The sequence below is a fragment of the Trichosurus vulpecula genome, chromosome 6, assembly GCF_011100635.1.
Source record: "Trichosurus vulpecula isolate mTriVul1 chromosome 6, mTriVul1.pri, whole genome shotgun sequence".
Taxonomy (NCBI): Eukaryota; Metazoa; Chordata; class Mammalia; order Diprotodontia; family Phalangeridae; genus Trichosurus; species Trichosurus vulpecula.
In genome coordinates this window covers 225,709,231-225,724,281 of record NC_050578.1, presented here as the reverse complement: position 1 = coordinate 225,724,281, position 15,051 = coordinate 225,709,231, and the positions used below count along the sequence as shown (strand labels likewise).

The following is a 15,051-nucleotide window of genomic DNA, read 5'->3' as shown; positions in this document are numbered from 1 at the left end:
AAAAAAGAAACAGGAATTACTTAGTTTTGTTATAATAAAACATAATTGAACATTATTCAACTTGCTATGACTGAGACAAATTTGATCCCATATCTGGGTTTCTATTTTTCCATATTTAAAATGATGGGGAGGGACTTCTGCTACCTAAGAACCCTTCTAGGTTTAACATACTAAGCTCTCCCAGCCTGAGAGCATTCTACGTTCTAAGATTTCTTCCCACTTTGCTATTCTATGTTCTAAGATCCCCAGCTCTGGCATTCTGTGATTCTTATGAGTCTATGAGAGGGGCGTGAGAGGTACAAAGTTCTGTGTGAGCTTGGATGAGGGAAACATCACTTCTGATTTGGGACATCTAAAAAGGGACAGGTCACACATTTGGTGCAACTACAGTTTTCATGTTTAGAGGAACATGTGGGAAGAGGTCAAGAAAATGACTTTAATGAACCTTCAAAAAGCTAATCTCTCTGACTTTACAGGCTGTATAACAACGGAAAGTGGACCACTGCCCCGTCCAGATGCCCTCAGCTATGGAAATATGCAAGGGTCATCTTTTTATCATAGTCACCTCTCCCCAGTTGCCCAGCAGGATCCTCTTAGCAGCCAGCCACATAAGTTCCAAGCTTCAGGCCCATGTTCCACACCAGTGTGCTGTTCTCACTGCCCCCCTGCCCTCCATGTGCACAAAAGTCAGGCCCTGCACCCCAGTGCACACCATCCCCAGAGCTTCAGACAGCCCCCTGAGATGCAGCCCCCACCACACATGTCTGCCCAGTACACGCCGGCAGTACCAGCCAGTGAGAAAGATCAGGCCTGCAGCCCCCCTCCTGTGAAGCTGATGCAGCCCTGGCTGGATCCGCAGCTGCACACAGAGCCGGAGAGTACCCCACAGGGGCTGGGCAAGCTCTCCCACACACAGCCCCTGCAGCAGGGCCCACACTCTGCCTGTGCTGGGGCACCACCAGCACATGCCCAGCACACTCAGCGTTCCCTGCAGGCCCCCTCTGTCCAAGTCCAGTTTGGCCACCACCAGAAGGTAAAGTTCAGCCATTTTCAGCAACACCAGCAGCTGCCCCCCCCTCAGCCACCACAGCCACTGCCCCCGCAGCAGCAGCAGCAGCAGCCACCGCTGCCACCCCCTCCACTGACTGCAGCTCAGCATGAGGGTGCCCACGAACCTGTCCTGCCTCCTAGCCTGGACATCATGCACCATAAGTTTGAGCTGGAGGAAATGCAGAAGGATCTGGAGCTGCTTCTTCAGGCTCAGCAACCCAGTTTACAGCTCAACCAGACCAAGTCTCCTCAACATGTGCAGCAAACCATCGTGGGCCAGATAAACTACATAGTGAGGCAGCCGGCCCCGCTTCAGCCAGTTCAAGAAGAAGTGTCCCAGGTGAGTCCTCAGGCCATCCTGGCCAGACTAGCTGGTGTCAGGTGTGAATTCAAGCTGAGCTTTGCCTATAGCTTACTACGTACATGGCCAGGGGCAAATGACTCAGTTCTTCCATGAGCCTCTACACCATGGGGATAAACCCTGCTCTTCTTCCTTTTGGAGGATGTTGCGAGGATCAGAGGAGGTGGATGAGGAGTGAGAAAGTACTTGGTAAAACTATAAAGCTAGAACTGTGTGGAGCACTTGTAGTCATCCTAAGCTGCTCACTCGGAAAAGTTATGGGATCTTAGCTCTAGAGCTAGAAAGGATCTTCTCTGAGGAGGGTTAAGGGCTTTTTGATTAGGGAAGGCATCAACCCTTGGTGACAGAGCCAGCTTTAGAGCCAGCAAGCCCTGTGTGATAAGAGTTTTAAGCAAGGGATTTATGAGAGCAGGGACACATTTCTCATGCTTCTCCCACTCACATCTTTTCTACTCACCTGCAATGTCAATTTTATGCTGCTTTGGTTCTATGATCCTTGTGCTAAGTAACGTGGAGTTAGGAGTGACATAGATATTTTTCTTGACCTGTTATTTATCTATTAAATCTTTGAAGTTTCTTTAGGAGTCCCTGAAAAAGAGAGTATAACTGGCTACTTTGGAATGGGAATCATTATTGTAGGTCTTATTTCATCAGAGAAAGTTGCCTGTAGGAGGATGTCTTGGAGGGGAAATTTGAATAAGGAGCAGACCTTGATTTGGGGAATCTGACCTAATTTCAGGAAAGAAGAAGCAGAGGACATGTGGTAGAAGTTTTCTCATCTGGGAAATGAGACAATTCATCTCTAGAATCCCTGTGCTCCTAGTAGTTCAGGACCCAGCTTTCTCTCTTTTAGGGAGAATTGTTTTCTGGGGCGCCTGCTCCTGAGCACTGTTGCTAAAGTTTGCCTGAGTCTTCAGCTACCAGGGTTAGTTTCTCTCAGTCATGAGAAGATTTCAGAGCTTGGCTAGCCTTCATGCTAACACTTCTCTGTGTGGGTGGTGAGGCAGCTGTTAGGCATTTGACTTTTTCCTTGTCTGCAGTACTTGGGAAAATCGACATTCCAGATAATGTTTATCAGGATCCTAGAGGGTTCTGCTTTATATTGTGCAAGCTCTTCCCAGGGAGCACTGGGATCTCCAGCAAACAACTCAGAATTTCAGGGAATTAACACATACCTCATTGACTGGGCAAGGCTGTCCTGATGAAAAACTGTGAACTGTGAAGAGGCAGATAAATGGTAGAGTGGAAAAAGAGAAGCTGATTTTCCAAGTTTGGCTATTCACTACTTATGAGGCCTTAGCCACATCACTTTTACTCCATGGGCTTTACTTTTGTTATATATAGAATGAGAAACTAGATGAACTCTCTAGTCCCATGGTCCTGTGATCCTAGCTATGAGTGCATATGGTGGAATGGAAGCTGGGCTGGTAGTCCCAAGCCCTGACTCTTAGTGTTGGTTGAACTACTAACTCATTGCGTGGCTGAGGCTTCGGGGGTTAGACTGTAGGAACTCTAAAGTCCTTTCCTAGTATGTGATTGTATGTTTATTTATCATCCCCCTTTCTAGGTTTGTATCCCAAATGACTCATCCTATCTAGTCTGCTTTCTAGGCTTATGTTTACCATTTTTCCTTCTCTCATCCATATGAAAATATGTCTCTCATATTTGAGCCTCTCCGGCCAAAGGAGTAAGCTGTACAAATAGATTACTCTAGGTACAGGGGACCATAACACCCAAGGAGCTTAAGACCCTTTATTTCCATTTAATAAATATTTTTTAAACAGCTACTGCTTACAAAGATCTAAACTCAGTGTTCAAATCCAAGTTCCAGCTCTGTTTCACACTAGCTGTGTGACCTTAGTCAGTCATTCAGCTATGTTGAAACTCAGTTTCCCATCTGGTTGAATTCTGAGGAAGATGCCTAGATCTTACAGGTTCACCTGGGAGTCTTTTGACAAGGGTTTTGGTGTAGCCTCAGATGAAAAAGTGAGCTTCTTTAGGAAAAACAGCTTCTTTCCAGGCTTCAGTGCTGTAATCTTAGTACTGTTTGTTTATGGCCAGCATTTTTGCTTCATAGCAATGGTAGCAGCTGTTTTTCTACTGGTTTTCTTGCTGTTCTTCCAACTTCAGAAAGCCTGTGCCACACTGTAGAGAAGTCAGTAACAGCCCCTTTAGCTGCCAGGTCTCTCTGAAGGTCTTTGCTTATTTTCTGAGAATCATAATATTAGGCTGTTTTGGAGAACTAGTTTCTGTTCTTGTTGACTTTCATTTTTGTAGCAAGAATGCCCTGGCTCGTCTTCTGGAGCTTGGCAGGCTCTACCTCCCCCTTAGGGCATTAGGCTACCCTGAGAAGTTTGTGGGTGACATCCTGTCCTATGCTTGAGCCATCAGCTATTCTCCCCTTTGTTAGGGGCAAGCAATTAGGACCCCTGTTCCACTTAACCACTTAATATCAATTAGCTCTTACAAAGAGAACAAAAGTATAAATGTTTCCCCTACCCACACCTTGAGGGAAGTCATACTCTCTTCCCGTACAACCTCCAGGTCTGGGGGGAATAGACTCACAATTTAGCTCAATTACTGTATGGCACTGGTCCCACCAATTTCATCTTCAAATGTGGCACAACTGCCAGAAGAGTCCTTGTGTCACCTTCTGTGGGTCCAGAAGGTCACTCTCAAAAGTCACTCTTTGCTCTGCAGAACATCAGTGCTGCTGTGACTCCAAAATTCAGTTTCCCATTCCAATTCCCATGATTCCTGTGGCTTATTTTTTCAAATTTTTGAAACTCCCAAAGGTGGAGACTCCACTCCTTTCACCTGCAATGGAAAAAGACAAAGGGAAGATTGAGGCATGTTTCTTAAGGTCAGGTAGGCTGACAGCAAGAAAATCCTAAGCCCTTTCCCCTTATAGCTTGGTCTCTCCCTGGATACTGTGAGTAAATGAGTTACCAAAGGAGGCCAAAAGAGATAGCCAAAGCTGACTCTGGCCTTTTTGAACATGTTGCCAATTCTGACTGTGTAGCAAGTTGAAAAAGGTTCCACCCAAACATGTTGTTAGCTAATCAGAACCAGTTGCAGAATGTCTGTGCATGGTCCAGTCTCTCCACCTCATCAGTCTTTTCTCGGGAACATTCTCCCTATCCTTTCCACCCAGAGAAACATTTCAGGCATGCCGCGTAAGTCCAATTACATTTTCAAGCACACCATTCTTGGTGCTTCCGTGTAAATGTTTTTTTGCGGACTTGAATAATTCTTAAAACATTTGACTTTCTCATGCTAGTAGCCTCTGAAATATAGCTAATAGTCATTAAAGCGGGTTCTTGAAGCACTACAGCTTTTGCATATTTCCTTGGAATAATATCCATTCTTAAAAGTCACAGAATGGAAAAGCACAAAAGAGAACAATGAAACAGTGTATGTGGTGTAAAACTCAGCACTCAAATGACTGAGAACTAACTAAAGGCAGAGAAACCAGTACGATCTGGTTTTGTCTGGTCCAAGTCAGAGGGTCCAATCAGTTCCAGTGTTGGGAGAAGCAAATGTTAATTAGTGGCAGCAATTAGTGTCCCTAAATGAAACCACACCAGAATTACTTCTTCTCTCAAGTAATTTGTACAACACTGTCACCCAAACGAAGTCATTCCTCACCTCTTCTACAACACCCCCAATAAATGGTCCTGCAACTTCTGAAGAAAGATCCCCACTATTGGGGAAGTTCGCCTTCTCTGGAGGCAGCCCATTCTCACTCCTGGCCTTTATCTTAAAAGGTGCAGTCTCTAAGTAGATCATTTGTTCCCACTTTGTTGGGCAAGAGCAGATATGCCACCCCTAATCCCAAAGATTTATTGATAACTTCTTGACTAATCATGAATTTTGTCAACAAATCTAAGCCTGGTTTTCACTCGTAACTCTCTTGAGACAGTCTTAAAACTCTAAGTCATATTATAGACCTCATTGTCATGGCGAGTGCTTCAGCTCCAATCCTTGGTGCCTCCTCAGTACCCTCAATTGCCTCTCCCATCTGTTTGGAGAGCTGGAGGGCAAAGCAAAAAACTCTTCCCCAAACTGTCCTTTATAGAGATCTTAGAATTTTCTAGGCAATTCCTCATTTCCCATCAGCTGCCCTGCTTCCTTTCAACTCCATGAAAAATCTAGTCTCCTCTGGCAGCCCCTCCTACCTTTTTCAGCTTCCTTTTGTGTATTGTCTTCTTCATTTAGCCGGTAAGCTCTTTGAGGGCAGGTACTGTCTTTTTATTTATATCCTGAGTGCTTAGCACAGTGCCTGGCACTAGCAGGTGCTTATTAAATGTTTGTTGATTTGACTCTATAGATCACCACAGCCCCACCCCCTCATACCAGACCTGCCATTTGGAACTCTCCATACTATTCTCAGTCTGTCCTACTGTGTTTTGCTCTCTTCAGGAACGGAGCCACTTCGCTTCCCTCTTTTCACTAGCTCCCTTCTCCCTCCGCTACCTTTATTTTCCCTGCCACTATCACAGCATTACCGTACTCCCCTACAATATCACCTTCAAGGCTGCACCGTTTTCATCTGTATTTTCTATCCACATCCCATAGATCTATCCCATCTTGAAGAAAACCCTTAAGGCCTTACAGTGATATTTTTAACAGATAAATCAAATTTATAATCATTTTGGAAGGAGAGAGGGGATTCTTCCCCAATGGCAGGAAGATGTCAGAGTGAACTATAAGCTGAACACCAGTCAACGTTGGGTCTGCTGTTACTGCTAAGAAGGCACATATCACGTGCTCCTCTGAAGGTTTCCCTCTGTGTAGGTTCTACCCCAGGAGGCTGTGTCCTGTGGGGGCATGCTAGCCTTGTTCAGAATGTTAGCCTCTCCCGGCCTCAGTTTTTTATCTGTAAAATGGAGAAATTGGACTAAATGTCCTCTAACATCTCTTCAGACTCTAAATTTAGGGTCATATGATTTACACTTTATGATGTTAAAAGGATGGTTCCTTAGGTCTCCCCTAGGCTTCGTGTTGTAGAAGAACTTGTCCAAAGTTCTACTCAAAGTCAATCAGTCAGCCAATCCTAAGCGTTTGTTAAGCACTCACCACGGGGTCAGGCACTGTCCTGAGCAATGGAGATCCCAAGGAGGCCAAGCCACGGAAGTGAGCCCTGGCCCTCCATTCTAAGGGGGGAAGGGGAGCAGCATGTACATAAAGTGGTACGTACAATGTATGTGCTGAGGAGAAGACAGGTAACCCTAGAGAGGAAGGCCCAAGAGAGTGGGGGCACTGGGAGAGGCCTCATCTCCCTCAGAGGGGACTCTTAAGCTTCTTCTTGAAGAAAGCCAAGCTGCTAAGGAGCGAGGTGGGGAGGGAGAGATGAAATCAAGGCATAGGCAGAGGAGAGGGAGTGTTGTGTGTGAGGAACAGCGTGTGGGCCGGTGGGTCTTTGAGTGTGTGAAGGAAGTCAAATGTGAGGAGAATGGAAAAGTAGAAAGGGTCCAGTGGCTAATAGCTTTAAATATTCAATGGAGTACTTTGTATTTGATCTGGTGGTGCTAGGGAGCTACTGGAGTTTACTGAGCAGGGGTTGTTATCATCAGATATATGCTTTAGGAAAATCACAGACCATGGGGTGGATGATGGATTAGAGAAGGGAGAGGCTTGAGTCAGGGACACTAGTTGGGAGGCCGTTCAAATACTCTGTGCAACAGATGATGATGGTCTGAGCTAGGGTGATGGCTGCGGGGGGAGAGATGTTGCAAAGGTAGAAACGATAAGCCTAAGTGGGCTGACAGAGTTGGGGTCGGTGTATGCAGTGAGAGGTGCAGACCGGTTGCTTACTCTGTAGTGATGTCTGAACACGTGCCTTTTTCCTTGCAGGCTTGTGAGGAGCCCAGTGTACCTGAAGGCCAAAAGCCAGTTCCACCTCTTGACAGAGCTGTCATCCCTCCTTTGTCCCAGGCCATGGCAGAAGATGCCCCTGCCAGCGTGCACCCTCTGGACAGCACCATGCAGCCCTCCTCTCCTAATCCAGTGAGAAAGGTACTGATGAAGTCAGCTTCCCTGGAGCCAAATGACCCACAGTCTGGCTCTGGTGGCATAGTAAAAGAGTCACGAATTTTATGGGGTCACCAGGGTTGGACTACAATGGAGGGCAGGCAGGACCTGCCCCAGTGGCCTACAGCTTCTGAAAAAATGGATGATGGGGTTTAACACTGAGTTTAGGAGTCCTTTTGGCAGCATTCACACTGCTGCTTTTCTAAAGTGTGAGGAGTGTCCAACATCTGGCCTGCTTCTTTGATAAGAGAGAGGAGTAATTGGAGCTGGAAGGAAGTGACTTCTTTGTCCTTTTGGAGCAGGTTCCCGTCTGTAAGATACTTGTAGGTTACATAACTTCATCAGTGTAGATACTCTTTTTGCCAAGGCAAATCATAGACACCCCATGTCTTCATAGAGAGGTTTTCAAGAGGTGCTCTGGCTGAAGGCAGAAAAAAAAAGAAATTCATCGCTTAGTGCTCAGTCCTCTGCTGCTGAATCTCTCTGAGCCTGGCCGAGCTGGTCCTTGTATGTGTGTGTGTGTACATACACGCCCATATATATGTATATATGTACATACACATGCATATGTATATATACACACACATATCTTCCATTGCTAAACTTATACTTACAGCCTTTACAGCTTTGTGGGAGGAGCCAGATGTATTTTCACAGTGTAGCCTCTAAGTCTCAGGGTTCGTTTCTACATCACAGCAAAGTGGGGCATTCATGTAGGACCTTTATCTGAAAAAGGATAGATATGGATTAGACGGTCTCTAAGGGACCTTCCAGTTCTGAAGTCTTATGATGCTATTATAATCACTAAGATAAACAAAGGCAAAATATTAAAAAATACTTAGATATTTTAACCCCTTTGATGTTTTCCCTACTGAATAGGATGAACAATGCAAACCAGTTTATATGTATGGATTTTTTTCTCCTAAGGATTATGTCTACATTTTGGGTAAGTGCCACCTGGTGAATAGTTACTAGTTGTAGGTAAATTCATTCACCTCTTTGAACCTCAAGGTTCTGTCTGCAAAATTAGGGGATTAAACTCATTGAATTCTGAAGATTCTCCCAGCTCTACAAATCTAGGACTTCTGATGATATCAGAGGTTGGTGTTTGTTGGTATAATGACCTTTTCTCTCTCCCTCATATTCTTTCTTGCATAGCTTAGCTCTGCCCTCTTCCTCCCATCTCTATCACATTTGTCCACAGTTTTGAGGGCAGCTGTGGTGTGGTAGAAAGGGTCCTGCCTCAGGGGTTAGGGGTTCCAATGATCCTAGGTCTGCTCTGAATTAACTTGCTGAATGATCTTAGGAAGGGTCCTCTGTGGGCTTCTGTTTCTGAGGCCATAGAATAAGGGAGCCTGTGATCTCTGAGAGCTCTTTCAGCCCTAAGATTTTGATTCAATTCTAAATTCTCTCTTGTCTGATTCTGTGTTAGAATCAGAATCTCTGGTGGAAGAGCCAGGTTAGTGGGTAGAAGTAACTGAGTTTCCCTGTGCACTCATTCCAAGTTTGTATTAAACAATATATCCTAGCTCTATTGTGCTGAACTCAAAGGCCAATGCCTTTTGGTCTGATACTTTTGTCTTTCTCTGTCCCATCTTTTCCTACTTATCCAGTTTAGTTTTGCCCACCTCACCCCAGCTTTCATCAACTGATCCACAACCTGGGAGGCATCTGTGATGGAGTGAAATCTAAGAGCATATTAGACAGGCTGGCATTATCCTTAGAAACCACGGGAGCGCCTAGAAGTGTTATCCAGTAGCCTGGTATTGTGGGAATTGGCTTGTTCTGCTGCTCAGTTGTGGTTCAGCCCTAGCAAGCATCCAGAGTTCTGCACCCCTATGGCCTCTCAGGGATCTTTCGCCCCCTCATATGTTTTCCTGAGTACTGCGCCCTACCTCTTCTTCCCTTCCCCCTTGTCACCCCCCCCACCCCCAGTGTTGCTTGTCAGGCAGGGTTCTGGTGCAGGGATCTGGCTTGCTGAGGGAGCTGGAGGCTGGAAAGGAAGGAGGTAAAAAATAGAACTTTAACTAGGCAGATTGCAGAAGAATTATGTGTGTCCTATGCAAATTGAATATAATTTTAATGCATATTCACTCATATCTCTACTATGCTATGTGCCCCAGGGAGCCAAAAAAGAGCTTCTGATACAAGGAGCTCTAGACAGCACTGTTCCTCCTATGCAGGGTCCAGCTTCTATGTTGGACCCATATTCTGGTGTGGCTGGTATCCCTTTACTTCTTTGTAGTGGAAGTAGCCTGTGACCAGCAGTCTGGAGATAGATTCTCATCACAGCTGGGCCGTTAATGTGTGACCTTTGCAAGTCATTGGCTCTTGATCCATCTTCTGAGCCTCAAGTTGCTGGAGCCTCATTTTCCTCCTCTGTCAAATGAAGGGATCAACATAGGTGACTGGCGGGGTGGGGGGGCGGGGCTGGGTTTGTAGTGAGAAAACCCAAGTTTGAGTTTCAGCCCTGTGGCTTTTTATCTGTATCATGGTAGGCAGCTCACTTTGCCTTTTCAGACCTAGGATTCTGTACCCGAAAATTGAGGGAAATAGGCAAATGATCTCTAGGGCCCTTGTGTCAGCAAAAGGCTTGATTCTAGGCTCTTTAAAGCCCTTTCTAGCTCTAATGCCCTATGGCACTGTGTCTGTGTTTCTGTCTTAAATCACAAGCCCTAAGAGGGTGAGGAATGCATATATACATCCTTGGATTAATCTTGGCTTCTGAGTGAGGAGCTCCCAGGGAGCAGGCCCTCCATGCAAGGGATGGTCATAGAGCCTGTTCCAGGGTCCGGCAAGAAACACGATAGTCTAGTGGATGCTTATGAGTTGTGTGCTTGTAGGCAAGTCACTTTAACTTTCAGGAACTTCAATTTCCTTATCTCCAAAATGAGGATAATAATGCCCAGAACATTTGCCTCAGGGTTATAAGTGAGGTTCCAACGAATCATGTATAGAACATTCTTTTTGTAAACTGCTGAAGTGTGATGTGAAAGCCAGTTATAGTTGATGGTAATGATCATTACTGCATAAGTAGCACCAGGGTGCCCCTCGTTGCCATGACCTACCAGCCTACCAGGATCTTGATTCGGGGACAATGGGACTGGCACTCCCATGAGCATGACGATCATGAGCTAGAGTGAACACCGTCACTGACCGACAGCCTGATGTCCTTGGAGTTCAGTGTGGCTAGTGGAAAAAGCGCTGATGAGGAGTTAGGACCTGGGCCCTTATTGGTACTAGTCGCTTCATTTCCCTATTGCTTGATTTCTTTACCTAGGAAGTGTAGGTGGAGATACATCTACTCCCAACCTTGCTGGATTATTGTGAGGGTCAGATGAGTTAACATTTTTCACGAAAGAATTGAAGCCATTTGCAGAGAACTCCCTCTCCTCCCCTCCTCATCTCATCATTCAGATGCCTTCTGCCACTCTCCCCTCCTTCACCCATGTCTCACATAAAGAGGTGGCCCTTCTCCTTGCCAAGGCAAACCCTTCTACATTCCCAAGTGATTCCATTCTATCCCATCTTCTTCAGCAGATGGCCCCCTCTGTCATCTCCATTCTTATTTATCAACATCCCACTGTCTACTAGCTGCTACCCTGTTGCCTACAGACTTGCCTCTGTCTCTCCCAGTCTCAAAAATATTCTCGCTTGATCCATCTATCCTCATTGGTTGTTGTCCCATAACTTTTCTCCTTTTTGTGGATAAACTCTTTGAGAAGGCCACCTATAACTGATGCCCCCAATTGAAACTATTCTCTTCAAAGTTACTAGTGATCTCTAGTTGCCATAATGGCTTTTTTTTCAATCCTCATCCTTCTTGACCTCTCTGCTTATGGCCTTTGACACTGCTGATCACCCCCTTCTTCTTGATATTCTTTTCTCTCCAGGTTTTTGTGATACTATTCTATCCTGTTTCTCCTCCTCCCCCTCTCCTTTGCTGGATTTTCATCCAGGTCAGTCCCTCTAAAGATTTATCTCCCCTGGGTCTCTGCCCTGGACCCTCTTCTCTCTCTATAGGAATTCACTTGGTGATCCCACCAGCTCCTATGGATTCATTTATAATCTGTATGCTGATTATTCTCAAATCTACTTATCCAGCCCTAACCTCTCTCCTAACCCTCTCTACCCATACATCTTCAACTTCCTATTAGACATCTCAAACCAGATGTCCTATAGACATCTTAAAACTCACCATGTCCCAAATTCAACTTACTGTCTTTCCCCCAAACTCCCCCTACTTCTGAACTTCCCTATTACTGCCAGGCTTGCAACCTATGTTACGTTCTCTACTCGCTCTGTCACCCCCATATTGTTGCCAAGTCCTGTCAATTTTACCTGTGTAATATCTCACGTATACAGCCCTTGTTCTTCCCTGACATCGCCGCCACTCTGGTGCGAGTCCTCATCACTGCATGCTTAGACTATTGCAGTAGCCTTTTGGTTGGTTTCCTTGCCTCAAGGCTCTCCCCAGACTCCAGTTCACCCTCCATTCAGCTGTCCAGTTAATCTTCCTAAAGTGAATGTCTGACCATGTCAGCCCCACATTCAGTAAACTCTGCTGGCTCCCTGTCACCCTCAGGAGCCCTTTACAGCCTGTTCCCCCTCACCTTCCCTGTCTGCTTACATCTTTCTCCCCTCCCTGCCTTTTATTCTGCAATAAAAGAACAGTGGCCTCCTTGCTATTCCTGACACAAAACACTCTGGACATTTTTCCTGGCTGTCCTCCATGCCTGGAACCCTTTCCTTCCTTATCTCCACCTCCTGGCTTCCCTAGCTTTCTTCCAGTTCCCACTAAAACCCTACCTTCTCTGAAAAGCCTCTCCGGATCTCCCTTAAGGCTAGTCCCTTCCTTCTATCGATTATCTCCGATCTAGCCTGTCTATATCTTGTATATAGTTTTTATCATGTCACCTACTCTATTAGACTGTGAGGTCCCTGAGAGCAGCAGCTGACTTCTGTCCTTCTTCCAGTGCCTGGAACATAATAGACACTTAATAAATGCTTATTGATTGACTGACACATATAGAAAGTACTCGGTAAAGATAAAGCGCTATGTGAATGTCATTTATTATTATCATTCTGTTGTTTTCATCATGTTGTTTTTCTCATCTTTTTTTGATAGGGATTCAGGTATAAATGGTCCTAGGACAAGATGCTATCTTGCTATTACCCTTTATAGTCAGTGTTCTTCAGGCAGATAAAACAGCAGCTTTGTATATCAGAATAAAAGTTTTAGGATGTAAGCTCATCCTCTGTAGGCACATTGAAAGCACTCACAGTACGACCCCAGTAGCAGACACTTCTAGTATGATATATACCTTAGCCTGTTCTTAATTTTAGCTCTCCCCAGATGGGCCGGAGTCTGGATAACCTTGAGAGTTCTTGGTCTCATGAGGGTTGGGATGGTGACATCTGTTAAAAATGTTGTTCCTGAGTTTTTAATGAATCAATGTTATGTCTCAGAGACTGTGGGCAGTAGTTTGGTCTGTGATATGCTCCTGTTTTTTTTTTTTTATGCTCCTGTTTTGGTATAGTAATTGGCTGAGTTCTTCAGGATATTTGATATCTCTGTTCGTAGCATGCAGACTTATCATGTCAGTCCAAGACAGTGAACTTCTAATATGTGCTGCTAGCCACCAGGTTGTGTCTAACTTGGTATTTGGTAGGTGATAACACTTTTACAGCCTGTAACAACCTGTTATACAATTGCTACCATTTCATTGCACAATCTACATTGATCACCATATCTGAGGTCTAATTAGCTAGGCTTTAATTAGGCTATTATCAGCAGCCTTTCCCCCTCCCTATCCTCCTTCTCTTCCTCCTGGTATAGTGGATAAAGGGATAAAGAGCTGACCTTGAAGCCAGGAAGACCTCTCCTGTCTATTGGCTGTGTGACCTTGGGCAGGTCATTAAACTTTTCAATGCTCTAGGAAACTTTCTAAGTTGCAGAGAAGGTGCCAACCTGCACTTGCAAAAGGAACTTTCTCGTTGGGGAATCCCTTCTATCAGTGAAATCACAGGGCCAGTCCATAGCTCTACTATTTAATATTATATTGTACATTTCAGATCATTAGGGATCTTAAGGATCACATCTAGCCCCTTCCTCGTGGCAGCAACTGCTCCAAATAAAGCTTAGCAGATGTTTTGCTGTTCTCAGCACAGTGTTCTGTGGCTGGTGTTGGGTTACACAGGACAGTTGGATGGGAGGAGAAATCCACTCACCTGCCCCTGTAATGAGCTACAGTGAGATTGTTGGACTTCCCTGCTGCAGCCTCCTATTTCCCTTAGGGGCTAAAGTCCTCACTTAGTTCTTTTTCAGAACTTGTGCATAGTTTTACCTTGAGTCAAAGTAATCCTAATAACATGTTCCCTCCCCTAATCTGCAACCCTAGAACTAGGGACACCTCCACTGCCTGTCTGGCGGCTGCTGTGACAGTATTGTAAGACAAGCAGCTTTGAGGGATGTCTCTGCAAGCTGGTGTTGTTTCGTTACATCATCATGAGACATTTCCACTTCATTAAACCAACCTTAATGAGTTAGCGGTAGAATTCTCACCCACGAGTGTGGTAGAAAGTTGGACCTGGAGTTAGGAGATTTGGGTCCTAGACCAGGTTCTAGCATTCACTTGTGTGACCTTCGGTAAGTCCTTTTATATTTCTGAGCAGAGTTTCCCTATCTGTAAAATGAGAGGCTAAACTAGATAATCCTTAAGATTTCTTTGAATGTTAATGTTTTATTGTTTTATTTCAACTCACTATGTTGTAGGCACTGCCACAGGGACTAAGAATACAAAGAAAAAAAAATGAAACAGTTCCTAAATATTTTTTCAGATGAATTGCTATCTACCCCTTCTCCCTGCTTGTACTTGGGAAGTTTTTTTTTTCTTAATCTGAAGCCCTGTGGTTTTTGATCCCACCAGACAGACTCAGCTACTTCCCCTCAGTTGGTGAGATGTTGGTAGGAGCAGGTCTGAGAGCTGGGCCTCAGCACCCCTTCATTTCATATGTGGCTCTCCGTGGGGCCCTGCCTCTTCAGTGTGTTAAAGCTTTAATGGTGGAACGCTTCCTTGGCCATTGTTGCCTGGTTGTAAGTTTGCTGTTGTTATAAGATAAATGAAGATTCTCAGCATGTTTCTGGCACTCACAGGGAAAACTAGAGAGTGGTGATTACAGTCCAGTGACACAAATATATTTACTTCTGTCAAATGGCGCATTAAAATGTCAAAGTCTAAAGACATCGTACCACACCTGGAGCCACCATCTGCCCAGGAGCATCATGAATGCTCTTTGATGGTCAGTTTTGTCAACCAGATCTATTTGAAGGCTTCTGCTTTATTAACAACAGCTGAACTGCCAAGGGAAAAGAGCCGATGACTAATGAGAGAAAAGAAGCTGGTATTTTTTTAAGTGAGTTCGTAGGGGTCTGAACCAAACCTGTTCCAGGAAGAACCTTCTTCTTTGATCAGGGTAGAAGATGTTGAGGTTTGGTGTTTGGTGCTCCTCCCAGAGGAGAGACTTTCTTTTTTGTATCTGAGGATTTGGGGAAAAGGCCTCCAAAGCTACCACAAAATGGCCAAAGAAGCTTCCAGTGAAATGGA

General features: G+C 45.0%; 1 protein-coding gene across 2 annotated transcripts in view; it reads left to right on the top strand.

The window, feature by feature from the left end:
- The window catches only part of TRIM66 (tripartite motif containing 66), a 123,596-nt gene that overhangs the window by 76,054 nt on the left and 32,491 nt on the right, over nucleotides 1-15,051 (top strand). For both annotated transcript variants that reach the window (XM_036762697.1, XM_036762698.1), the window contains 2 exons: nucleotides 477-1,390; nucleotides 7,268-7,429. In XM_036762697.1, the coding sequence (XP_036618592.1) occupies nucleotides 477-1,390; nucleotides 7,268-7,429 (1,076 nt within the window). The remainder of the gene's footprint in view (nucleotides 1-476; nucleotides 1,391-7,267; nucleotides 7,430-15,051) is intronic.